Source organism: Rhinopithecus bieti, unplaced genomic scaffold (assembly GCF_001698545.2).
Source record: "Rhinopithecus bieti isolate Rb0 unplaced genomic scaffold, ASM169854v2 scaffold_23748, whole genome shotgun sequence".
NCBI classification, from domain to species: Eukaryota; Metazoa; Chordata; class Mammalia; order Primates; family Cercopithecidae; genus Rhinopithecus; species Rhinopithecus bieti.
The window spans coordinates 3,210,393-3,237,733 of NW_016811596.1; the positions used below are offsets into that span (position 1 = coordinate 3,210,393).

The 27,341-nt window shown below is 41.1% G+C and overlaps 1 protein-coding gene across 9 annotated transcripts in view; it reads right to left on the reverse strand.

The window, feature by feature from the left end:
- RIMKLB (ribosomal modification protein rimK like family member B) overlaps nucleotides 1–27,341 on the reverse strand; it is a 93,521-nt gene that overhangs the window by 54,924 nt on the left and 11,256 nt on the right. For 7 of the 9 annotated variants that reach the window (XR_001889644.1, XR_001889642.1, XR_001889645.1 and 4 more), the window contains one exon: nucleotides 21,861–22,091. Coding sequence is in view for 4 of the 9 variants with exons in the window: in XM_017894278.1 (XP_017749767.1) it covers nucleotides 21,861–22,035 (175 nt within the window). In the remaining 5 variants the exon portion in view is untranslated. The remainder of the gene's footprint in view (nucleotides 1–21,860; nucleotides 22,092–27,341) is intronic. The other 2 variants (XM_017894279.1, XM_017894281.1) reach the window with 1 other exon arrangement.

Sequence of the window (27,341 nt, forward strand, 5' to 3'; positions counted from 1 at the left end):
ATTTTAAATAAATATATATATTTTATAAAATAATTTGGAATACAAGTTAACCCCTTCCTAGTTGCTGTGTTGAATTAGTTAATAAAAAGAAACAACTAAAATAAACTTTGAGAAGCTACACAATACTATGTGCAAGTAAAACATGACAACATCTAAACCCAATGGCCACCAACAAAAACAAAATCAACGATTTTTACACTCATGACTACCACTAAATGAACTCACATTCAGTCCAAATATAGCTTGTTTCCTTAGATGTCATTAAATAGTATACGATTTAATAAAGTATTATTTTTCATCTATGAGACAAAGATTCTTATGCATACATAATAAAGGTATTAAGGTGAGGGTAACAGGCACTAACTTCCTGCTCATAAGAACATAAATTAAACTTTCTGAGCGTCAATAGGTCACCAGAGCCAATATATTTACTTTCAAAACACCTTTCAGGTAAACTAGCTCATTCTATTTCCAACCATGTTAAAATACAAGATTACTATCTCCCATGCACAGTTTTGAACTGCTGCCCTAGTTCAAAAACCCTTATATTTCTGACTTCAGCAATAATTAGGTTAAGTTATCCTTTCTCCAAGTTCTCCTTCCTTCTCCCAAATCTCAGATTTAGGCTCCTTTCTTTGCCTAAAACGCAAGTATTTTTCTCTAAAACTTAAGTCTACTTTGGTACCATAAGGCCTAGGTAAAATGTAACTTTTCCACGAAACTTCACCATTCCTCTGCCTTACGAGATAATTCCTCTGTGTTCTCCAACTACCTTATTTGTACATCTATTATAACCACTAACTATTTTATTGTCCTCTAGTAGACCTACAAGGACTTGATGGGGTGAGGACAGTATCCTACTCAAACACTACACTGTACCTTTCAAAGGGTCAGTATATAGTAGACACTCAGTAGTAGTCACACAATCTACCTAAATCAATCAATCAAATCAGTCATCTATCATCAATTCAGAGACAGGGTCTCACTGTGTCACCCAGGCTAGAGTGCAGTGGTCATAGCTCACTTCAGCCTCAAACTCTTGTGCTCCATCAATCCTCCTACCTCAGCCTCTCCGAGTAGCTAGGACTACAGATGCGCACCACCACATCTGGCTACTTTCTTATTTTTATTTTATTTTTTGTAGAGACAAGGTCTTGCTATGTTGCCCAGGCTGGTCTTGAACTCCTGGTCTCACACAATCTTCCTGGCTTGACCTCCCAAAGTGCTGGGATTACAGGCGTGAGCCACCATGCCCAGCCCGAATCAATTTTAATTAAACTCTTTTCTTCACATGAATTTAAAAATCTCAACCTATTCTAGTTTCTCACTTATTCAGACTTAAAGCAATTTCATGTTTTTCCTTATATTTAGGTTACTTAATAATAGAACATTCTCCTCCTCCATATCTATTCACTAGCTATGGTAGTAGAATAGATACTACATGATGGACTACCTTGTAACTTTAAATAATAGTAGACCTGATTAAATGTGGCAATGACTGAGCAAATAGATACGTAAATGAAGTAAATAGATACTACATGTGGATCTCACCTTGTAACTTTTAAATAATAGTAGATCCTGAGTTAAGACGTGGCAATGATCTGAGCAAACATTTTAAAATTTTAGTGAGTCTTTTTTTTTTGCTTTAACAAGAAGCATTTGTTTTCTAAATAAAATATGTATAATACGAATTCAAGAACTGACATTTCTGAACAGAACAATTCTTTGTTGTTGGGGGCTGTACTATGCGTTACGAGTATTTATCAGCATCCTTAGCCTCTACCTATTAGCTGCCAAGAGCAACCTCCTGCCCACTTGTTTCAAACAAAACGTCAATGGGTATTTCTAAATCACAGTTCTATATAACTGAATAGTATACAGCCATACTGAAAACAACAATAAACGTCATCAAAAAGATTTGTTTATAGCTGACTTATTCAAAGTTGCAAACTGGAAACAACACAAACGTCCACCAATAAGAAGACCTATGCAGTATATTGTATGAATTATACCTCAACTGAAAATTGAAGAATAAAGAATTTTGGCTGGGCTGACATATAAAACCCTCTAAAATAGTAAGTAAGGGAAAAATAATATTCAGAACAATGTGTAGGATTCTTTTGCATTAAAAAAGACTGTGTGTGTGTGTGTGTAGTTTTCTGTTATATGCATGACGCTTTCCCCCGGAAGAATATTCAAGAAGGCAGGTGATGGACATTATCTTCACGAAGTGTCTGCATTTTAATTATGCCATTAGTACTTTTTGACTCTTAGGATATGCATACAAGTTATTAATGTTAAAATGTCAGATTATCTGAATGCTAAGATTTTTGAACCATTTTTTCCTTCTTCCTTATTAAAAAAGAGGTAACACCACCCCAAAAATACACAATGCAGTAATATACAGTTTTTAATTTTTTAAATACTCAGCCATGTTAAAACACAAGACTACTATCTCCATAAACAGAAATGGAATAGGAAAGTGTGAATGTGACTTCAATTAATGGATCTAGGTGTGTTGGGCTCCATATATTACAAAGGGCAGAAAAGTCCAGTAATTTGATTCCTTAGGATCAAAAGTACTCCAAATGAGACAAGCAACTAACTCTTGATCAATGGCAGAAATAAAGGGCAAGTAGGAATCACCTGCCAAGTAAAAGCTAAAGGCTAGAGTGGCAAGAGAAAACAGCCTCACATTTTACAGACCTGTGCCCATTTATGTGTTGATCTGGTCATTAAATCTACAAAAATCTCCAATACCAACAGGGTCTCAAACTCCAGTCCACAATAAAAGTTCTAGTTCTGGCCGGGTGCAGTGGCTCAAGCCTGTAATCACAGCACTTTGGGAGGCCGAGACGGGCAGATCATAAGGTCAGGAGATCAAGACCATCCTGGCTAACCCGGTGAAACCCTGTCTCTACTAAAAAAATACAAAAAACTAGCCAGGCGAGGTGGCGGGCACCTGTAGTCCCAGCTACTCGGGAGGCTGAGGCAGGAGAATGGCGTAAACCCGGGAGGTGGAGCTTGCAGTGAGCTGAGATCCCGTCACTGCAGTCCAGCCTGGGTGACAGAGCGAGACTACGTCTCAAAAAAAAAAAAAAAAAAAGTTCTAAGTCCAAGAGACTCAAGACACCAAGCAGAAGCAACCAAAGTTACTGGCCAACAAACTTGGGCAGGGGAAGAGGAAGGAGAATACTTCATACTCTAAGCCTGCAAAGTAAAATGTTAAGGCACATGAAAAAAGAAAAACAGGCAATAAACTTAGAAATCAAAAGATGAATTCTATCCTGATGAAACAAACATGATAAAGCAATCTAAAATGACTTTAAAATAAGTATGTTCATGATCCTCAAAAGGATAAAAAACATATATCCTCACTTGAGATACTGCAAAGCAAAAAAAAAAAAAAAAAAAATCCACAGGTATCCAAGAGGAATATTAGATTAACTAAAAATGACAGGACTATTCTACATATATCAGATGCCGAAATAAAAACAACATCTTCAAAATACTGGAGTACAAAGTAACTGACTCTCCACAGTTTTAAACCCAACTAAACTATCATTGAAGAATAAAGCAAATAAAAAGACATTTCCGGACACACAGCAAAGATTGTTTGCCAATTGCTGACAGAGCTTAAAGAACCACTAAAGGATGCCAGCAAAGTGGTAGAATAGGAAATTCCAAGCCCTCATCATCCCCTCCTTGCCTAACATTAAAAAACAAACAAACAAACAAAAGGAACTGGCTAAAATAATCTTACAGAACCTCTGAAAAACAGTGAAAGGAGGCCCAGCGAAGTGGCTCATGCCTGTAATCCCAGCACTTTGGAGGACGAGGTGCGTGGATCACCTGAGGTCAGGAGTTCGAGACCAGCCTGGCCAACGTGACGAAACCCCGTCTCTACTAAAAATATAAAAATTAGCCAGGCATGAAAGCACATGCCTGTAATCCCAGCTACTTAGGAGGCTGAGACAGGAGAATCTCTGGAACCTGGCAGGAGGAGGTTGCAGTGGGCCGAGATCACGCCACTACACTCCAGCCTGGGCGATAGAGCAAGACCCCATCTCAAAGAAAATTTAAAAAAAGAAAGAGCTGCATTGAAAATGGTAGAAAAGATGGTATTTTATTCACCCTTGCCCTACTCTTCCCACAACGCAGAGTTGTCTTAATCTAGAAGACTTTAGGCAGCCCAATTCCCTACCTCAAATTGGCGGGTATAGGGTAGATCTCATTAGCAATATTCGAATCTGTTTAAGGGCTAGTCTCTTTCACTTAATTAGGTTCTCAGGTTGGAAAAGCTGCAAGCTAGCTACAGTCCAGCAAATGCCTGGGGCAAGCTGTTATAGCTGGAGACATGTAACGGACCATCTTAGGCCCTGAGACCAAGCTAGAATGAGACTATTTGGGAAATTAAGACATCTAAAAGCAGCCAAGGTGGCTGGGCACTGTGGCTCATGCCTGTAATCCCAGCACTTTGGGAGGCTGAGGCAGGAGGACTGCCTAATCCCAGGAATTCAAAACCAGCTTGGGCAAGACAGCAAGACCTCTCTCTACCGAAAAACAAAATAAAATTAATTAGCCAGATGTGGTGATGCATGCCTGCAACACTGTACTCCAGCCTGGGTGACAGAGTGAGAGACCCAGTAACACACACACACAAAGAACAAAAGCATCCAAGGACAGTCAAAACACATGCTCAGAAAAGGCCTGACAATTTCTTAAACTCTTGTGTCAGTATTATCCCAAGGACTTGAATACACATTTGTCTCCAAAGATATACAAATAGCCAATAGGTCCATGAAAAGATGCTAAAAATCACTAATCACTAGGGAAACACAAATCAAAACCACAATGGGATAACACTTCTACACATTAGGATGGCTATTATAAAACATAAGTTGACAAAGATGTGGAAAATTGAAACGCTTGTACACTCTTGATGGGAATGCAAAATGGATAAACAAAATGTAGCAAACACATAAAATGGGCAGGCATGGTGGCTTATGCCTGTAATTCTAGTACTTTGGGAGGCTGAGGTCATAGCGACAGGAGGCAGGGAAATTCTGGGCAAAAGAGGGCAGGTCCCTGGTGAGGGCCCGACCCTCAAGCCAAAAAGCCTGGTACCATGGCCCAAAGTAGGAATTTACATCCCTGTTTTCCTGCTCTAATGCTGCCTTTTCCAAAACCACCCATGGCCTGCCCCTCCCCACCCTCCATCTTGTGTCCATAAAAACCCCAGGCTCAGCCAGCATAAACAGAAGCAGCTGGACATCGGAGACTATGGTTAGACATCAGAGAGAAGCAGCCTGACTTCAGAGGGACAGCTGGAGAGCGCAGCTTTGGAGAGGAGTCCAGCTGGAGACGGCTGGACTACAGGGGAAGATTACCTTCCTGCTCCATCCCCTCTCAGCTTCCTGCTGAGAGCCGCTTTCATCTGCAACAAAATACCCCACATTTACCACCTTCGATTCATTTATGTGACCTCATTCCTCCTGGACACTGGACAAGAACCTGGGTGCCACGAGTGTGGGTGCAAAAGGCTGTCATGCTGACCCTCCACTGACCTGTTAACACTTAAGTCATCTGTGGATGGCAAAGCTAAAAGGGCACTGTAACACTTCCTTTGGGGCTTTAGAGGTTCTGGGTACCCTCCCCTGCACACTGTGGTGGGGCCAGTATGAAGTTTGCTCTTGTGGGCACCCAAAAGCACTTGCCCTGGCTCCTGCACCCACTTACCTGTGCTCCCCATCCCATGAGGGGTGGAGCAGTGAGTGGAGTTCACCCCTGCTGGAGCCCAGGCACTCCAGTTCCCATCTGCGAAGTGGTCAGGAAAATATTCTGCTTCAGAGGCAAGTGGAACATTTGAGCCTAAAAGGTCAAGACCAGCCTGGGCAAAATGGCAAACTCCATCTCTTAAAACACACACACACACACACACACACACACACACACACACACACACACAATTAGTGGACCATGGTGGCACACTACTAGGGAGACCGAGGTGGGAAACTGCTTGAGCCTGGGATGTGGAGGTTGCAATGAGCCAACATCATGCCACTGCACTCTAACCTGGGAAACACAGTGAGACTCCGTCTCAAAAAATTAAAAAAGCCTAAGTAGGACTTCCAGTTTCTGGTAAGCTTAGAAGACTAAGCTACTAACTTGTTGGGATTTTATTAGAATCTAACCTACCTAGGGGAGAAAATACAAAACTCCAGCCCCTCTGGACATTATGTTCCACCTAAAGGGAAACAAAATGATTGGGATACACTAGTTATGTTTGTAGTCCAGTAGCAGAGGCTCACCAAAAGGCAGAGACCTAATCATAGGATACTTCACCTCCCCCAACATTACCACTATACCACTAAAGGCCTATTTACTAGTTTCTTTTACACAATTCCCACCTTTCAACCAAAAAATACAAGTTATGTGAAAAGGCAAAAACACAGTCTGAAGACACTAAACCAGAGTCAAAAACTAAACTAACCAAAGACAGATGTAGCGGAGCGGTAGAATTTTAAAAGACTGATTCATAGGCTAAGGACTTCCACAAAATAGTAGACAACAAGTAAAAACTGATGGATAATATAAGGATATGGGAATTCTGAGAAAGAACTAGTTCCAGGATCCCCCACGGATACCAAAATGCACACAAGCAGCTCAAGTTCCCCTAGTTGGCAATGCAGAAACCATGGATACCGAGAGTTGGCCCTAACTGTGGGTTTTGCATTCCACGAATGTATGCATGTATTGACAGACAAATATATTTCATCATGTGTTCACAAATACTAGATTTTTTTTTTTTTTTTTTTTTGAGACAATGTCTTACTCTGTTGCCCAGATTGGAATGCAGTAGCATGGTTTTGGCTCACTGCAACCTCCACCCCTGTGGTTCAAGTAGTTCTCCTGCCTCAGTCTCCCGAGTAGCTGGGACTACTGGCGCCCGCCACTATGCCTGGCTAATTTTTATATTTTTAGTAGAGACAGGGTTTCACCATGTTGGCCAGCTGGTCTTGAACTCCTGATCTCAAGTGATCTGCCCGCCTCAGCCTGCCAAAGTGCTGGCATGAGCCAATATGTCTGGCCAAAAATACTAGATTTTTGATCTGCATTTGGTTGAATCTGTGAATGTGAAATTCACAGATGCAAAACCCATGGATACAAACTGCCAACTTTGGCTGGGTGAGGTGGCTCACACCTGTAATCCCAGCACTCTGGGAGGCCGAGGCGGGCGGATCACCTGAGGTTGAGTTCAAGATCAGCCTGATCAACATATAGTGAAACACTATCTCTACTAAAAAAATACAAAAATTAGCTGAGTGTGGTGGCACATGCCTGTAGTCCCAGCTACTTGGGAAGCTGAGGCAGGAAAATTGCATAAACCTGGGAGGCGGAGGTTGCAGTGAGCCAAGATTGTGTAACTGCACTCCAGCCTGGGCAACAGAGCGAGACTCTGTCTCTCAAAAACAACAACAGGCTGGGCGCGGTGGCTCACGCCTGTAATCCCAGCACTTTGGGAGGCCGAGGCGGGTGGATCACAAGGTCAGGAGATCGAGACCACGGTGAAACCCTGTCTCTACTAAAATACAAAAAATTAGCCGGGCGTGGTGGCGGGCGCCTGTAGTCCCAGCTACTCAGGAGGCTGAGGCAGGAGAATGGCCTGAACCCAGGAGGCGGAGCTTGCAGTGAGCTATGATCGCGCCACTGCACTCCAGCCAGGAGGATAGAGCGAGACTCCATCTCAAAAACAAAACAAAACAAAACAAAAAACAACAACAACAACAAAACCCAAAGTGCCAACTTTATTTGATTGCATGTAATAATCACTGTGTGTGTGTGCGTGTGTGTGCAGGCACAAACATACAGTTACATATAACACTTAAAGGAAATGAATAACAGCAATGATCTCTGGAACTGGTGGGAGGAATTAGCAATATTTTGCACTACCCATGAGGAGGGTATTTAAAAGTGGACTTAGATTAGTTGTAAATGTATATTGCAAACCTAGGGTAACCACTTTAAAAAGCTACATAAATGAAATGCTAAGAAAGGAGGGAAAATAGAATTAAAACGCTCAATTAAAACGACAAAAGGCAAAAAAAGAATGGAAGACAAAAATAAGAAAAACAAGGGCAACAAAGAAAAAACAGTAACAAACATGATGTTAATTCCACCATATCAACAGCACTGTAAATGTCAAGAGTTTAAATATTCCAATTAAAATACAGAGATTGTCAGAGTGGATCAAAAAACAAGACCCAACTACGTGTCATCTATAAGAAAATTTATTGTAAATATAGAAAAACATGTATTTTAACAGTAAATAAAATGAAAAGAAGCATAAAATGGCCCAGTAAACTCCTGTGGGTAAAAAAAAAAAGAATTAAAAGTTTAAAATTAAAATAAAAAAGCAAATGGATAGAGAAAGATATACCATGCTAGTACTAACCAAAAGAAAGTGTAGAAAAATACCTGTATCATTTTCAGACAAGCTATAGTCTGGGAGGAAATATGTGCAAATAATATAACTGACAAAAGATTGTTATGTAAAACATACAAAGGGCTCTTAGAATTCAACAATAAGAAAATAAATCATCCAATTTAAAAATGAGCAGAGGACCTGGACACCATACCAAAGAAGATATACAGATGGCAAATAAGTATACAAAAAAGTGCTTTATGTCATGTCTTCAGGGAATTGCAAATTTTAACAGTGAGAGATACCACTACATCTTACTGGCCAAAATCCAGAACACTGACAACATGAAACAACGGAGAGGATGTGGAACAACAGGAACTCTCATTCATTGCTGGTGGGAACACAAAACAGTACAACCTGGGCCGGGCGCAGTGGCTCACGCCCCGTTATCCCAGCACTATGGGATGCTGAGGCGGGCAGATCACTTGAGGTCAAGAGTTCAATACCAACCAGGCCAACATGATGAAATCCTGTCTCTACTAAAAATAAAAAAATTAGCTGGGCAAGATGGCACACACCTGTAGTCCCAGCTACTTGGGAGGCTGAGACAGGAAAATTGCTTGAACCTGGGAGACAGAGGTTGCAGTGAGCCAAGATCGCACCACTGCACTCCAGCCTAGGTGACACAGTGAGACCCTGTCTCAAAAAACAAACGAACCAAACAGTACAACCACCTTGGAAGACAGTGTGGCAGTTTCTTACAAAAGTAAACATACTCTTACCATATGGTCCAGGAAAACTGTGCTACTTGGTGTGTACCAAAAGGAGTTGAAAATTTATGCTCACACATACCTACACACAGATGTTTAAACTTACAGCTTTATATGGCACTAAAGCCCTACCCAGCAGCCACTCTACAGCAGGGCTCCCTTTGGCTCCCACCTGCCCCCTTGTGGCCTTTGCCAGGGCTCGTGTGCCCCGCAGGCTCAGAACATATGCAAAGGAGCTAGCTGCAGACTTTGGGCAGATGCAACTCTAGGATGACTTGAAAGTAGAGCATCCGGAGGCCCGGCGAGGTGGCTCAAGCCTGTAATCCCAGCACTTTGGGAGGCCGAGATGGGCGGATCACGAGGTCAGGAGATCGAGACCATCCTGGCTAACACGGTGAAACCCCGTCTCTACTAAAATACAAAACTAGCCGGGCGAAGTGGCGGGCGCCTGTAGTCCCAGCTACTCGGGAGGCTGAGGCAGGAGAATGGCATAAACCCGGGAGGCGGAGCTTGCAGTGAGCTGAGATCCGGCCACTGCACTCCAGCCCCGGCGACAGAGTGAGACTCTGTCTCAAAAAAAAAAAAAAAAAAAGAAAGTAGAGCATCCTGACCTCAGGTGAGACTAGCCAGGCCACCATGGCAAAACCCCGTCTCTACTAAAAACACAAAAATTAGCCAGGCATGGTGGCATGCACCTGTAATCCCAGCTACCCAGGAGGCTGAGTTAGGAGAATTGCTGGAACCTGGGAGGTGGAGGTTGCAGTGAGCGGAGATCGTTATCACTGCACTCCAGCCTGGGTAACAGAGCAAGACTCCATCTCAAAAAAAAAAAAAGTAGAACATCCTTTGCCCTCCTAGGGGAGAAAATTCTAACTAGCAGACAGTCTGCATATGGAGTTTTCAGAAAAGTCTTCACCTGAATGAGAAGCCTGCCTCCATCGGGACCTGGGACGTCTGACGACTGTGTAACAAGTAATATTCTTCTGGGCCGGGCACGGTGGCTCAAGCCTGTAATCCCAGCACTTTGGGAGGCTGAGACGGGCGGATCACGAGGTCAGGAGATCGAGACCAGCCTGGCTAACACGGTGAAACCCCGTCTCTACTAAAAAAAAAAATACAAAAAACTAGCTGGGCGAGGTGGCGGGCGCCTGTAGTCCCAGCTACTCGGGAGGCTGAGGCAGGAGAATGGCGTAAACCCGGGAGGCGGAGCTTGCAGTGAGCTGAGATCCAGCCACTGCACTCCAGCCTGGGCAACACAGCAAGACTCCGTCTCAAAAAAAAAAAAAACAAGTAATATTCTTCTGGATGTTAGCAAGCTGGTGAAATAAGATGGTCCAGTGCTTGTCATCTCACAGAAACAACAGTTTAAACAACTACCAGGGAACAAAAATACATTTATCAGAGCTAAAGAATCAACTGAGAAATTATAGTACCTGGGTGTAGCACAGAAATAAGACAAATGTGGCCGGGCGCAGTGGCTCAAGCCTGTAATCCCAGCACTTTGGGAGGCCGAGATGGGCGGATCACGAGGTCAGGAGATCGAGACCATCCTGGCTAACATGGTGAAACCCCGTCTCTACTAAAAAATACAAAGAAACTAGCCGGGCGAGGTGGCGGGCGCCTGTAGTCCCAGCTTACCCGGGAGGCTGAGGCAGGAGAATGGCGTAAACCCAGGAGGCGGAGCTTGCAGTGAGCTGAGATCCGGCCACTGCACTCCAGCCTGGGCAACAGAACGAGACTCCGTCTCAAAAAAAAAAAAAAAAAAAGAAATAAGACAAATGCATTAAAGAGGGTAAGAAGGACAGTGTCACATTACCTACATCTCCCCTCCACTAACCCTAAGCAGGAGAATGAAACAAGTAACAGATGTGCCTTAGATCCCAACACCAGCCCTGTATCAGTAAAACCCAGTGACAGGCAGTCCCCCACAGCACCATACCCCAGGCTGGTAACTGAGGACTTAGTTTCTAGGCCAGGACCTGCAGATCTAACCTCCAGCCCTATCCCAGTGTCAGGTCAGCAATTGCAGACACAGGTACCAAGCCTATCCCAACACCTGGCCCGTACCTGCTGACTCAGGCTCAGGGTCTGAGTGAAGCACTTATGAAGCTAGACTTCAGGCCCAGTGCTGCAGTCCAAACCACTCAGAGACCACACCATACAGAAACCTCTGCATCAGCTGACTACTGAAAGGCTTTCTCTGCTAAAGCCACTGGACTGGAGTAAGTGTGCACATCAACAAATACAAACACCAACACTTGGCCTCAGGATCAGGGGAAAAAAAATCAGAAAAAAGGACACCATCAAATAGTAACATACTGCAAAAGTAAATGATCCTAAAGAAATGGAGATTTACCAAGTACCTGACAAAGAACTAAAAATAATCTTATTAAAGAAATTCAGTGAGCTATAAGAGAATACAGATACACAAACAAGATCAGGAAGAAAAAAATAAATGAACCAAATGAGACGTTCAACAAAGAGAATCATTTCTTAAAAAATCAAACGAACTTTACAGCTAGAGAAAACAAATGACTGAATTGAAAATCTTCCCTAAGAAGTGAACTTGAAAACTGATCATCTGAAATTACCATGTCAGTGAAAGAAACAAAAAAGAATGAAAAAGATTGAAGAATGGCCAGGTGTAGTGGCTCACGCCTTTACAAACCTAGCATTCTGGGGGGCTGAGGTAGGCAGATTGCTTAAGCCCAGCCAAAGAAACATGGCAAAACCCCAACTCCACAAAAACAAAACAAAACAAAGCAAAACAAAACTTAGCCAGGCACGGTGGCGCGTGCCTGTAGTCCCAGCTACTTGGCAGGCTGAGGTGGAAAGACTGCTTGAGCCCAGGAGGCAAGAGCTGTATGGGGCGACAGGCTTGCTCCACAGATTTCAAGTCCTAAAAGAGATTCCCGGTCTGAAAAAAAAAAAGGGGGGGGGGGGACTAAAGAAAGCCTATGAGAATTATAGGCCAGTGTCAAGTGAACTGTAATACGCATTATGGATACTCCAGAAGGAGTAGAGGAAGACAAAGGGACAACAATTTTTTTTTTAAGTTCCCTAATCCAGAGAGAAATAAACATCTAGATCCATGAAGCCCAGCAAACTCCAATTAGATTAAATATACAAGCATGCCTCATTTTATTGTGCTTCAACTTATAGCCTTTTGCAGGTATTGTGTTTTTTACAAATGAAGATTTGTGGCAACGCTGTGTCAAGCAAATCAATCAGTGTCATTTTTGCAACAGCATGTGCTCACTTTGTGTCTTTGTGTCACATTTTGATAATTTTCACAATACTTCAAACTTCCATTTTAATTATATGTTATAGTGATCTTTGATGTTACTATTATAAATGGGAGACACTAACTGCGACCATATAGATGGCACTGAATAAATGTGTATGTTCTGACTGCTCCACCAACTGGCTTCCCCATCTCTCTCCCTCTCCTCGGGCCTCCTTATTCCCTGTGACAACAATATTGAAATTAGGCCAGTTAATAACCCTACAGTGGCTCTAAGTGTTCAAGGGCAAAAAAGTCACACACCTCTCACTTAAATTGAAAGATTAAATTGAAAGATTAAGCTTAGTGAAGAAGGTATTTTGAAAGGTGAGACAGGCCAGAAACTAGGCCTCTTGTGCCAAAGTTAGACAAGTTGTATATGCAAAGGAAAAGTTCTTGCAGGAAATTAAAAGTGCTACTCCAGTGAACACATGAATGATAAGAAAGCAAAGCAACCTTATTGGTGATATGGAGAAACTTTTAGTGGTCTGGATAAAAGATCCAACCAGCCACAACATTCCCTTAAGCCAAAGCCTTATCTAGAATTAAGACCCTAATTCTCTCCAATTCTGTGAAGGCTGAGGGAGCTGAAGAAAAGTTAGAATCTAACAGAGGTTGGTTCATGGGTTTTAGGAAAAGAAGCCATCTCCATAACAGTGCAAAGTGCAAGGTAAAGCAGCAGGTGCTTATGTGAAAGCTTCAGCAAGTTATCCAGAAGATCTAGCTAAGATAACTGATGAAGGTGGCTGCACTGAACACGATTTTCAATGTAGACAAAACAGCCTTTTGTTGGAAGAAGATGCCCTCTAGGACTTTGACAGCAGCTACAGAGAAGTCCATAACTGGCTTTAAAGTTTCAAGGGACAGGCTAATTCTCTTGTTAGGGGCTAAGGCAGCTGGTGACTTTAAGTTGAAACCAGTGCTCATTTAGCATTCCAAAAATTCTAGGGCTCTTAAAAGTTATGCTACACGGACTCTGCCTATGCTAAGTGGAACAGCAAAACCTGAATGAGAGCACATCTGTTTGCTGTATGGTTTACTAAATATCTTTAGCTCACTGTTGAGACCTACTACTCAGAAAAAAAAGATTCCTTTCAAAATATGACTACTCACTGATGATGCCCCGGTCACGAAAGCACTCTGATGAAGATGTACCAAAAGATTAACATTGTTTTCATAGCTGTTAACACAACATGGATTCTGCAGCCCATGGATCAAGGAGTAATTTTTTTTTTTTTTTAACTCAGTGAGACAGCTGACAAAGAGGAGTACTTTCTACTTTCAAATCTTATAATTTAAGAAGTACATTTCATAAGGCTATAGCTGTCACAGTGATTTCTCTAAAGGATCCTGGCAAGTAAACTGAAAAACTTATGAAAGACATTCATCATTCTAGATGTCATTAAGAACACTCATAGGCCGGGCGTGGTGGCTCACACCTGTAATCCCAGCACTTTGAGAGGCCAAGGCGGGTGGATCATCTGAGGTCAGGAGTTTGAGACCAGCTTGGCCAACATGGCAAAACCCTGTCTCTACTAAAAATACAAAAATGAGCCAGGCATAGTGGCATGCACCTGTAGTCCCAGCTACTCGGCAGACTGAGGCAGGATTATCGCTTAAACCCGGGAGACAGAGGTTGCAGTGAGCTGAGATTGTGCCACTGCATTCCAGCCTGGGTGCCTGAGTGAGACTCCATCTCAAAAAAAAAAAAAAAAAAAAAAAAGAACACTCATAATTCATGACAGAGGGTCAAAATATCACCACTGACAGGAATGTGGAAGAGCCGATTCTCACCCTCATGGATGACTATGAGGGGTTCAAGACTTCAGTGAAGGAAATAATAGCAAATGTGGTGAAGAGGGCAAGAGAACTGTAATTGGGAGTATAGCCTGAGACAGCATGAAACTGCTGCAGTCTCATGAGATTGCTGAACAGATGAGTTGCTTCTTATGGACGACCAAACGGTCATTCCAATGGAGATGGAATATATTCTGTGAAGAGGCTATGAACGTTGTTGAAATGACAACAAAGATTTAGATTATATAAACTGAGTTGACAAAGCAGCAGCAGGGTTTAAGAGGACTCCGATTTTCAAAGAAATTCGGTGGGTAAAATGTTATAAAATAGCATCACATGCTACAGAGAAATCTTTAACGTCAATGGGGCAAATTTAATTGTTTTCTTATTTCAAGAAAATGCCACAGCCAACTTCAGCAACCACCACCCTGACTAATCAGCAGCCATCAACCAAAAAAGTTTGTGTTACTTGCTTTATTGTGATATTTGCTTGATTATGGTGGTCTGAAACCAAATCTGCAATATCTCCAAGGTGTGCCTATAAAGAGATCTTCAACAAAACACATTATAATGAAACTCTCAAAAGGCAGACATTACCTATTCACAATTTCCTTTTTAAACCATGTCCTGGCATTTCTGGAAGAGTCATTGGTTAACATTTTTGTTTTAAAATAGCGTTTTAAAAATTACCTGGTTCCAGGGTATTAAATCTGTCCCAGTAGACTCTGAGGCAGTATAACATAATATTCAAAGGGGTCTCAGTTTGTGTCTAGCCGCAAGGCCACAGGCAAACTTCTTAATCTCTTATTTAAAACAAGGGTAGGCCGGGCGCGGTAGCCCACGCCTGTAATCCCAGCACTATGGGAAGCCGAGGGGGGGTGGATCACTTGAGGTCAGGAGTTCCAGACCAGCCTGGGCAACAAGGTGAAACCCCATCTCTACCAAAAATACAAAAATTAACTGGGAGTGGTGCCAGGCGCCTGTAATCCCAGCTACTTAGGAGGCTGAGGCAGGAGAATCGCTTGAATCCAAGATAGAGGCTGCAGTGAGCGAGATCGCGCCACTGCACTCCAGCCTGGGCGACAAGAGCCAAACTCCATCACGCACACACACACCCCCCAGTGGTAATCATACTTTACCCTCAATGGGAATTAAAATGCATCCTCAGCTGCTTAGTATAGCTTATAGTCCTTAATTCTACAAGACTCCTGAGCTCCATGTGAGCAAAGACCCTTTATTTACTATTATACACCAGAAAGTATCTGGCACATAATAGTTTCTCAATTATTAGTTGACCACTAAGTGTCAAAAGATTAAACTCAAAAGCATGAATCCAATTTTGTACCTTTTAATTAGGCCTTTTACCCATCAAAAGAAACTAAGAAAAAGAATGTTACTGATGATATAACTTCTCATATTCACCTAATGAATGTGTTTTAATATGGATTTTGTGGTGTCAAAATACATGTCCTCAATGTCTTAATGTTCTATACTCTGCTCATAACTGAAAAATGTCTTCATTACTGGCTCAAATCCAGACTCTATCCTGGCACTGAAAGTTCCATCATCTAGCTATCCCAAACTTGTCACCAAGTTTCAGTAGCAATCTTGCTTTGAATGAAGGCTTCATTCTTTACCATCCTTGGTGCCCACCTACACTCACTCCCAAGTAACCCAAATATGAAGAGCTCATGATCCATCTCTACTCACAACCAGGCCCTACCTTGAGGCCAGACTCCTTGTCAGTCTCCTTTATCAGAAGAAGATCCTCAGGAGTTGGCAAATGAGTCTTTTCCATCCTTGTATCCACAACCTTGTACATTGTTCTTTACGAAACAGGCACTTCATGAATGAAAGTTTGTATTTTTACTTTGGTTTTCTATGTATCTTTTTGCTGATAAGCATCTAAGTACCTGTAATAGTTATTTTGAATCTCCCACATTACTAAGTAGATCCCAATAATTATTAAATTGGAAAACAAAAACCCAGCTTAGGCCGGGTGCGGTGACTCATGCCTGTAATCCTAGCACTTTGGGAGGCCAAGGCGGGTGGATCTCGGGAGGTCAGGAGTTCCAGGCCAGCCTGGCCAACATGGTGAAACCCTGTCTCTACTAAAAATACAAAAATTAGCCAGGCGTAGTAGTGGGCACCTGTAATCCCAGCTACTTGGGAGGCTGAGGCAGGAGAATTGCTGGAACCCGGAAGGCGGAGGTTGCAGTGAGTCAAGATCGCACCATTGCACTCTAGCCTGGGCGACAAGAGCAAAACTCCATCTCAAAAAAAAAAACCCCAGCCTAATTTATAATCCAGGGCTTAGAATTAGAAGCAAGGTGTCTTTTGGCAGTTGAATGAATAAACTACAGTTGAATGAATAAACTACAGCATATAAAAGCAATGAAATATAATTATGCAATAAAAGGAATGAGCTCTCAAGCCAGGAAAAGATGTGGAAAAACCTTAAATTCATATTACTATGTGAAAGAGCCTAATACAAAAATACTACATACTGCACAGTGCCAACTATGTATGTTATTCTAGATATATATATATATATATTCTAGAAAAGGCAAAACTGTGGAGACAGAGGGTCAGTGGTTGTCAAGAGATGGGTGAGAAGAAGGGAAGGAGGAGGACGAACAGGAGAGAAAAAGAGAAAGGAATGAACAGCCAGAGCACAGGACTTTTAGTGCAGGGAAACTATTCTGTATGACACCACAGTGGTGGATATGTGTAATTATGCATTTGCCCAAAGCCACAGACTACAGAACACCCAAGAGTAAGCTGTAATGTAAACTATGGACTTTGGGTGATGAGGTGTCAATGTAAGTTCATCAAGTTCAACAAACGTGTCCTTTTGGTAAGGGATGTTCAAAATGGGGCAAAGATATGCATGTATGTGGGCAGAGATACACAGGAGATCCCTGTACTTTCTGCCTAATTTTGTTGTAAACCTAAAATTGCTCTAAAAATTATATATATATACACATACATACACACACACACATTATATATATATATATATATGAGACATAGTCTCACTTTGTTGCCAGACTGCAGCATGATGGTGCTATATCAGCTCACTGCAACCTCCACCTCCCGGGTTCAATCGATTCTCCTGACTCAGCTTCCGGAGTAGCTGGGACTACAGGCGCACGCCACCAAGCCCAGCTAATTTTTGTATTTTTGGTAGAGATGGGTTTCACCATGTTGGCCAGGAATGGCCTCAATCTCCTGACCTTGTGATCTGCTGGCGTCGGCCTCCCAAAGTGCTGGGATTACAGGCGTGAGCCACTGGGATTACAGGAGTGAGCCACTGTGCCCGGCCGAAGTTATTTTTTTAAAAAGAGGTCAACAAACCTTCACCCCAAAGAACAAGTACAAAACTGGAAATACTTTTATCAATTCTATTTCAGAGCTCTGGTAATTAACCAAAGACAGACAAATTGAGACACATTTAAAACAACAACAACAAAAACCTGCTAGAACTCTCGGTATGAACAATGGAAATCTATGGCCTTTTTTTTTTTTTTTTTACCTAGGTCTGATTCCATTTCCACAGAGGTGGAAATGCAATCAGATTAGCTGGCACAGTTTGACCACAGTGGGATAGTTGTGAAAAATCAGCACACTTGCTGCCGGGGGATGGTTTTAATTTGAGGCACAGAGGCTGAAAATCCAAGGCCACACTGTCAGTAAAAGAGATGAACAGGGAAAATAACAATTCTGCTAGCCCAAGGACAGTCCTACAACAGGCAATAGCATAGTACATTATTCATTATTTTAAAATAGGCATATAGTGGGGTGAATGTTTCAAAAGTTTTTAACCGATGAAGATATTCAACAACAACAAAAAAACTTGCAGGATTAGGCAATAAAACGATAAAGGGGATTTGGGAAAGGCAAATATAACTAGCACTGTAATTCTGAAAGATTAATCTGACTACAGTATTAGAAGTTACTATAATAGTTCAGGCAACTTTGATTTCATTAGCCGTAGTAAGAACAGACATTATGTCAGACATATTACAAACAAAACAGACAAGTCTTTTATAACATTATATGTGGAAGTAAGGCAGAATGAAGAAGAAAGCTGACTCCATGATTTCTTCAAGCTTAGGCTAGGAAGAGGGCGCTGTTAATAGAAAAGACTAATATTGGAGCTAGACCAGATTTGTAAGAGAAGTTCAAGAGAGCAGTTTTACATACACTGACACAAAGGGAGAGGCAATGAGGAGGAAAAAAAAAGGAAAAGCAAAAGAACTTCTATGCCTTCTACTCATTTATAACTATACCTTCTCTTTGACTGTGAAAACACTGCACAGATAACGTACAAATGACGTGTAACGTGTAAATGACGTGTGACATTTTTTAAACAGCTTGAGATATAATTCACATATTGTAAAATTCATCCATTTAAAGTATAGAAATGTGGTTTTTAGTATTTTCACTGTATTATGCAAAATAGCCACAATTTTAGAACATTTCCCTTATCCCAATTTGTTTAAGTCTCTCCACTTAATTCTGTGAAACAGCCTGTTTCCTCATCTGCATAATGGTAATATCACCTCCCTCATAAGATATGAGAGTTAAATAATACATGAAAAATGTTAAAAACAACAACAAAAAAACCCTTCTAGAAATGCCTGAATATATAGGAAGTGCATCAACAAAAAGTCTGAAAAAATTTTAAATTAGATTTAACACTACAGGAGAAAAGTAAGTTTCTGAAGATTTTTAAAAGAATATTAGGATGATAAAAGTTGTGTTTAATGAAGATGTAAAATGCTAGAGAGGAAAAGACAGTTTTGAAAAAGAAAAAGAAAGAGCTACTGAGGTGGGAAGATCGCTTGAGCCTAGGAAGTCGAGGCTGCAGTGAGCTAAGACCACAACACTGTACTCCAGCCTGGGTGACAGAGCGAGACCCCAACTCAAAAAAAAAAAGAAAGAAAGAAAAAGCTAGAGGGCTAACTAAAGTCATTAAAATTTGAAGCCATGGGAAGCCCCACTCAGGTGCCCCTCTCTCTCACGGGAGAGCTGATCTCCTTTCTCTTTCTTTTACCTATTAATTAAAACTTCACTTTTAGTCTTAAAAAAAAAAAAAAATGAAGCTATGATAGCCTGACCCAGAATAGTGAGAAGATAGAACATTTATGGCTTAGAAGGAAAAAGTAACAAAATTTTGTAGCATACTGGCTCTTGTGGATTAAAAAAAAAAAAAGACATGTTAACAGTAAGGCTAGGTCAACGGGAGAAAGGTGATATTACAGAGACAGAGAAGCTGAAATAACAAGACAGTTTTGATGGAAAAAAGCAAGTTCCACTGTGATAGACTGACACAGAAATGCCACTTGAGAATAAAGTGAAAATGTTCACTACTAGGTAACTGGGAAAAATATCAAGAGCAATGGTTTTCAACCTCAGATCCTTTTCAACCTATACACTTTTAAAAAACAGAGATGCCCATTTCTACCTCCCACATTTTGTGTTATTACTTAGTAGCCACTAGATTTCATAAGGAACTATGCCTATAGCCTTTGGTTTTCCAACCACCAGAAGCCTTGTAGGAGGGGTGTTGAGTGAACTAACGTTTTACACTGGCATTTCTCTTCTCATGCAGAGTTCAAGAACATGGCTCCCAATACAATAAAGTGTCTGAGTTTCTGACTCCAATTTCAATAATAACTGTACATATACTTACACTGAAACAAGCAGGTCACAAATATTGAGTTTTAGAGATTTACCTTGATTTGATCAAGGATCTTGGTCACAGATGTAAGAGGGGTGCAAAGTGACATTCATACTTCTCATTCATATGTTACCAAAGTTATAACTTTACATGTATTTGCGTGACTGTTTGACTAATATCGACCTTATCCTTTAGAATACACAAGGACTATATTTTATTTCATATACCATACCACTATCTAGCACATAGTAAATGCTGAAATAATACTTAATGAAATAATGAAATAGACTCTTATCCCAGATTTCCTGGATATAAATAACTAGGTATTGGACCCAGGCAATATATACTGAAAAGAGAATTACACTGAAAATAAAATAGTGAGCATCATCCTGATAAAGGCAGTACATTCAAGAGAACAAGAGTAGGCGGGCATGGTGCCACATGCCTGTAATCTCAGCACTTTTGGTGGCCGAGGCAGGTGGATCACTTGAGTTCAGAGCTCGAGACCAGCCTGGCCAACACGGTGAAACTGGTCTCTACTAAAAATACAAAAATTAGTCAGGCGTGGTGGTGCACATCTGCAATCTCAGCTACTCAGGAGGCTGAGGCAGGAGAATTTGCTTGAACCTGGGAGGCAGAGGTTGCAGTGAGCTGAGATCGTGCCATTGCACTCCAGCCTGGGTGACAAAGTAAGACCCTGTCTCAAAAAAAAAAAAAAAAGAACAAGAGTACTTACCCATTTGAGTGAAACAACAAATAAACATTTTTGGCAACAATAACTGATCAAAAGTACTGTGGATGAAATAAATAAATGTTACAAGAGGATTGAAAATAAAAGTGATGTTTGCTAACAGATTATACTTAGTGTGATACTCAACCTATGGTAACATTTTTAATTTAGACAAGCTTCTAGATCTGTTAGCCTATGAATGAAATTATCCTACCATGGCAGATAAAGGTTTTATTGTACTTTGCATTGCCTTAATTCTCACAATAACTGTCTTTCTCCATTTCACTGATTAGGAAATTAAATCATGGGGCTTCAGTGTAATTCTAGTCACAAAGGAAGAAAGTGATCTAAAATGTATTTATACTATCGTTAAATTATGAAGTATTTTCTGAAAGTCAGTCATATAATATGACACCATATAACGCTCCCTGACAGAAACTACCAATTTAGCTACAGTAAGCCATAAAACTTTCAAAAGCAAAAATTTAAGAGTTTCCTGAAAATCAGTACTAAAGAATTTCTACACTTTTCCAGGGTATCTTCCCCTACAGTGCTAAAACAAATACGAAATACTAAAAATACTAGAAATATTTATCACCAATTGAGTTAAATCATTAAGACACTCACCTGTAAGAAAAACTGTATTAGTTTATATTACATGTATAAAGTGTTTTATAAAAAGGAATCACACGGGTTTAATTTATTAATCAAGTATTAATGAAAGAACCTCCAAAGATACAAATTTCCTTAGGAGCACCTTATAAACCAGGTATTTTAAACTAGAAGACAGTAAAAGTGAAAGGAACCTGAGAATCATCTTTACTTTTATTTTTCAGAGACTGTGTCTTACAATGTTGCCTAGGCTGGACTTGAACTTGTGGGTTCAAATGATCCTCCCACCTTAGCCTCTGGAACTACAGGCATGTGCCTACTTTGTTTTATTGTTTATCTGTTTTGAAGGTCATCTTTAATTTCCCTCGCAACTGTTTCCTAATAAAGTTAATAAATACTAGTGTTTATATTACTTCCATAAAATATATTAGACCTTATAATTAGAAGACACTTAGTAATGACAAGGCTACAAATTCCTCTGTCCTAATTATTCCTAAAACATGCAGATTCATCATATTCTAGGTAAAAATCCAAAAGATCACTTAGTACAGACTTACCCAGGTTTCCTTGCTCAACTGTCAGCACCACCTCATCCATCACCACAGCCCTAAAGTCCAGTTCCTCCTCACAACATTTGGCCTTCAGCGCTCGTAAAATCTCTTTTTGAGGATAGTCTTCCCTGATGCGACGATCTGTCAAAAACCACAACTTGGCAGCCACAGAACTACACATCTTGATTAGCTTGTGTTTCCTTGCCTGGATTATTTCCTCTTGGATGTAATGTCTATCTAGATGGAAGAGAAAATATACATAAAAGGTAAATCAAGAAATCTCTTTGATTTCTGGATTTCATACAAATAAATGCTGAGATTATATACTAATTATATAAACAGGAAAAAACAAGTGTAGAGATATTATTTCTGTTTCCCTTTCATTCAAACTAAAATTATACACTAGTAATATGGAAACTGACCACCTCTTCAGAAATATGATTTCTCCATTTTTCCTTGGGGAAACTGGCACTGCAACTTAATAACTGTAGCTGGTCACTTAGCAGAAACTTTAAATACCCTTCCCAATATTACACATTGTCTAGAAATATACTTTAATCTGAACACTGACTTTTCATCTCTTCCCTCAACATTCTGTTCTTGATATGAAATGAAATTCCAATCATCAGTACATCTCCATCTTTCCCATCACTAGAAACCCCACTTAAGTATATTTTTGTATCTGTGGTTAACTTTATATTCAATTTTCTTCCTTGGTTTTGTTATAGGTATGTAGAAAAAAAAACAGGTAGTAGCACTTATCTTACTAGGTAAGCTTCAACGATGAAGTCATTTACACAGTAGCTTTAGTCAAAATAAATAATTGGAGAATGAGCAAAAAGGGCCAAATAAATGTCCAGGTCCATTCACTACATTTCATTTATTTCAGCCAGAGGACAGCATGCTCTTACTCAATGTTTTTATTCTATAAATAGAATTTTTAAAAATAAACGCAGCTTGTTTACCAAAATGCAAAAAAGGACTTTTTTTCCAGATAGTGTTGCTTCCAGTTTGTATCATGAACAATGCAACATTAAAAATCATCTTCCTGAGAAGCAAAAAAGTTACAAGTTTCAAAACAAGCAACAAAAAGATTTTTTTTAATGTTTACAAAAAAACAAAATGTCAAGTATCATTCAAGTATTCCAGATAATACGGCACACCTAACACAAAAGGAAAGGTCCCGGGCAAAGACTGCAGGAAGGAAAGGCTGTATAGACCAGCAGCTTCCTGAATAGTGGTAGCTGGACATGGCCCACCCTCCAGGTACCAGCAAGAAGGGCCTGGTCCACAGTGCACACAGTTTGAAAGCAGAGCATTGCTGGGCAGGGGCACCACCAGAACCAACAGCACACATTCCCAAGTACCTTGAAATGCCATGTCTGCCACACTTGACCACCTACCTCTCTCTTAACTAACTTACTACCCCACAATCCACGGCCTCCAAGGCCTACGTCTCTGTTAAACAAGCAGGGTATCTAAACTGGATTATGGTAGTAACTCAGCTTACACACATGCTAGGAAGGAACCATGCTAACTTAACATCGGATGCTCTAGGGTTAGCAGTTCTGAATATTTAATAACTTTTTATTTTTATTTATTTATTTACTTTGAGATGGAGTTTCACTTTTGTCACCCAGGCTGGAGGGCAATGGTGTGATCTTGACTTGCTGGAACCCCTGCTTCCCGGGTTCAAGTGATTTTCCTGTCTCAGCCTCCCAGGTAGCACGTGCCACCACACTCAGCTCATTTCTTATTTTTTTTTTTAGTAGAGATGGGGTTTCACTATGTTGGCCAGGCTGGTCTTGAACTCCTGACCTCAGGTGATCTGCCCGCCTCAGCCTCCCAAAGTGCTGGGCGGATCACCTGAGTGAGGTCAGAAGTTCGAGACCAGCCTGGTCAACATGATGAAACCCCACCTCTACTTAAAAAAAAATACAAAAATTAGTTGGGCTTGGTGGTGGGCACCTATAATCCCAGCTACTGGGGAGGCTGAGGCAGAAGAATTGCTTGAACCCAGGAGGTGGAGGTTGCAGTGAGCCGAGATCACGCCATTGCACTCCAGCCTGGGCAACAAGAGCGAAATTCCGTCTCTCTCTCTCTCTCTCTCTCTCTCTCTCTCTCTCTCACTCACACACACACACACACACACACACACACAGAAGAAGATAAGGACCAGGCTCATTAAAATGAAAAATATATGAACATTATGGCTTCCCTACAGCAGGATATTCCATGCATATTATTACAGGCAGTAAACCTTATCCTCTCTCCTCCTTAAACAGAATGTTTCTGATAAATTTTTCTCCTATGAAACTTTTCTTGAAAAGAGATTTCCATTTTAACCACATATGGCAAAGGTACAGTGCAAACCTGCACTGTCAATTCAACCTGATGGGACAACTTTTTTTATGGGTTGCATTTCAGTCTCTTCCATGTGGACAATCACAGGAAAGGCCACAGTGTGTCCCTGACCAGACGCTGTACCCAGATACTACGCTCATTAAAAAAAGCGGTTATAGCCACACACGGCCTTCCAGGCCACTTGGGAAGGTCTCACTCAGAAAGCAAAGCTCCACAAAAGAAAAAGTCACACCAGAATACCTGATGTAGATAGAATATCCCCAGCTTCCCTTGACGAAAGAATTGTAAAAAGTGCCCTTAAAATCTTTGTAATCAGTAGTTATTGAAAGACTCTGTCACTGACTTCCAACACCGTGAAGCTATGTCCGTGCCCTGGCCTGACACTTGGCTCTTGAAACTCACCCGTTTGCAGATTTTTTTTTTTTTTCTGAGACAGGGTTTCAGTCACCCAGGCTGGAGTGCAGTGGTGCAATCACAGCTCACGGCTCACTGCAACCTCAAACTCCTGGACTTAAGTGATCCACCTGTCTCCTCTGCCTCCCAAGCAGCTGAGACGACAGGAGGAAATCATTTCAGGCTAACTCTTTTTTTTTTTCCTCGAGATGGAGTCTCGCTCTGCCACCCAGGCTGGAGCGCAGTGGTGCAATCTTGGCTCACTGGAACTTCTGTCTCCCGGGTTCAAGCAATTCTCCTGCCTCAGCCTCCAGAGTAGCTGGGATTACAGATGCCCACCACCATGCCCAGCTAATTTTTGTACTTTTCTCTTTTCAGTAGATAGGGGTTTTGCCGTGTTGCCCAAAGTGATGGAATTATAGGTGTGAGCCAACAGGCCCAGTCTCTAATTTTTTATTTTATTTTTTTTGGTAAAGATGTGGTTTCACTACGTTACCCGGACTGATCTCAAACTCCTGGCTTCAACCAATCCTCCCACTTTGGCCTCCCAAAGTGCTGGGGTTACGTCTGTGAGCCACCATGCCCTGCCAAATGATGATTAATTTCATTGTACGGTGGTTTTCACCTGAGTGTGGCAGTTGCTGCCCCAATAGCAGTGAGGAATGGAAGGTTACAGTCACTAGCAATTCGGAAGCAGAAATGTTCTGCTGCTGATACATCAGTAGTCAGAAATTACATGGGCTACAATGATTCTGAAATCAGAAAATAATAATATTCCCCTCTGAAGAGCCACAAAGCTTCCAGTCAACATGTTTTTCTAGGCCAGGTATGATGGCTCCTGCCTGTAACCCCAGAACTTTGAGAGGCTGAGGTGGGCGGATCATTTGTAGTCAGGAGTTTGAGACCAGCCTGGCCAATATGGCAAAACCCTGTCTCTACTAAAAATACAAAAATTAGTCAGGTATGGCAGCGCATGCCTATAATCCCAGCTACTCTGGAGGCTGAGGCAGGATAATTGCTTGAACCCAGGAGGCAGAGGTTGTAGTGAGCAGAGATGGTGCTGGGCAACACCAAAACTCCATCTCAAAAAATAAGAAAGAAAGAAACTGGTGGGGAGCAGTAGCTCATTTTAGGAGGCTGAGGTGGGCAGATCACTTGAGGTCAGGAGTTCAAGACCAGCCTGGCTGATATGATTAAGACTCTATCTCTACTAAAAATACAAAAAAAAAAAAAAATTGCCAGGTGTGGTGGTGCGTGCTTGTAATCCCAGCTACTCAGGTGGCTGAGGCAGGAGAATTCCTTGAAGCTGCAGTGAGTCCAGACCATGCCACTGTACTCCAGCCTGAGAAACAGAGCTCCATCTCAAAACAAAAAACATACTTTCTACATTAAACCTCTGATTACCTGTACAGTAGTCCCTCCAAATCCACAGGGGATAATTCCAAGACCCCCAGTGGATGCCTGAAATTGCAGCTAGTACTGCACCATATATATGTTTTTTCCTTAACATACATATCTGTAATTTGTATATTAGGTACAGTAAGAGATTAACAATAATAAAATAGAACAATTATAACAATATACTACGATAAAAGTTACATGAACGCGGTGTCTCCCCCACTCTCAAAATATCCTATTGTACTGTGTCAGGGCGTAACTGAAACCACAGAAAGTGAAACCAGGGAAAGTGAAACCTGTCCAGTGGTACACTCCCATTCCCACAGGAGGACATGCGGCTAGCCTTCCTCCGTGCCCAAGCGATGGGGCCTCCCCAAGGGCTGCTGCAGCAATAGCTGCTTGCCTTCTTAGGGTTGCTCCAACTGGATTCACATCTGAGATGCCAGAAATGTTGGGTGAAGACTTCAATCCCAAAGGTAGAGGCTCCAGGCGTGCCTGCCTGCTTCTGCCCCTCAATGGTTCGCACCTAGCCTTGGGCACAGCTGTTTCTTCTTCTTAATAGAATTTTAAAACATCTACTTTTCTATTTTTCCCATTTGCTGATGAAAAGAAAAAAGAAAAACAGAAAAAAACAGAAATGCTGACAGAAGTCAACAAGATTCCAGTAAATCTAAATAGCACAGGAGCTCAAAAGTGCACCAATGACAGTCCTGCTAATGATCCAGAATCTTAAAATTCAGATAATATTCACTATTTTAAATGACACTAGAGTCCTCTATAAAATAAAATGGTTACTTTTTTCCTAGTAGTTTAAAGGAGTAAACTTGTTTACTCAATAAGGTAACTGTAAGAAAATATTCTCCAGTAGCAAAACATAAATGCAGCGCTTACAAATGTCCACATATAGATGAGTACCATACAGTATTTCCCCTCTTAGAATGTAAGCTCAGGACAACCAATCCCATCCTCTCTTTATTTCCTCCAGTATATCAAGAAAAACAATGTATAAATATCGGACGCCAAATAAATACTACTGAAAAAAGTACCTTTTTTGAAATAAAGAGAAATTCTACCACGAGAATTTGTTTTTGATACAGTTTTCCCACGCAAACTTCTGGATCAGCATGCCAATAAAAATCAGCACTGCATCTTGGAATACTCAGGCAAAACTAATCAAATGGGAATCTTAAAATGCTTCATTCATCTTCTGAAATAGGAAATAAACAGACATTTGTTTCACTGCTTAAGATTTCCTAAATTTTTTCTAAGGTAATAGTTTAGAAAGACCACTTAGTTTCTCCCAACTTTAGTTCCATATTAGACAAATCCAAG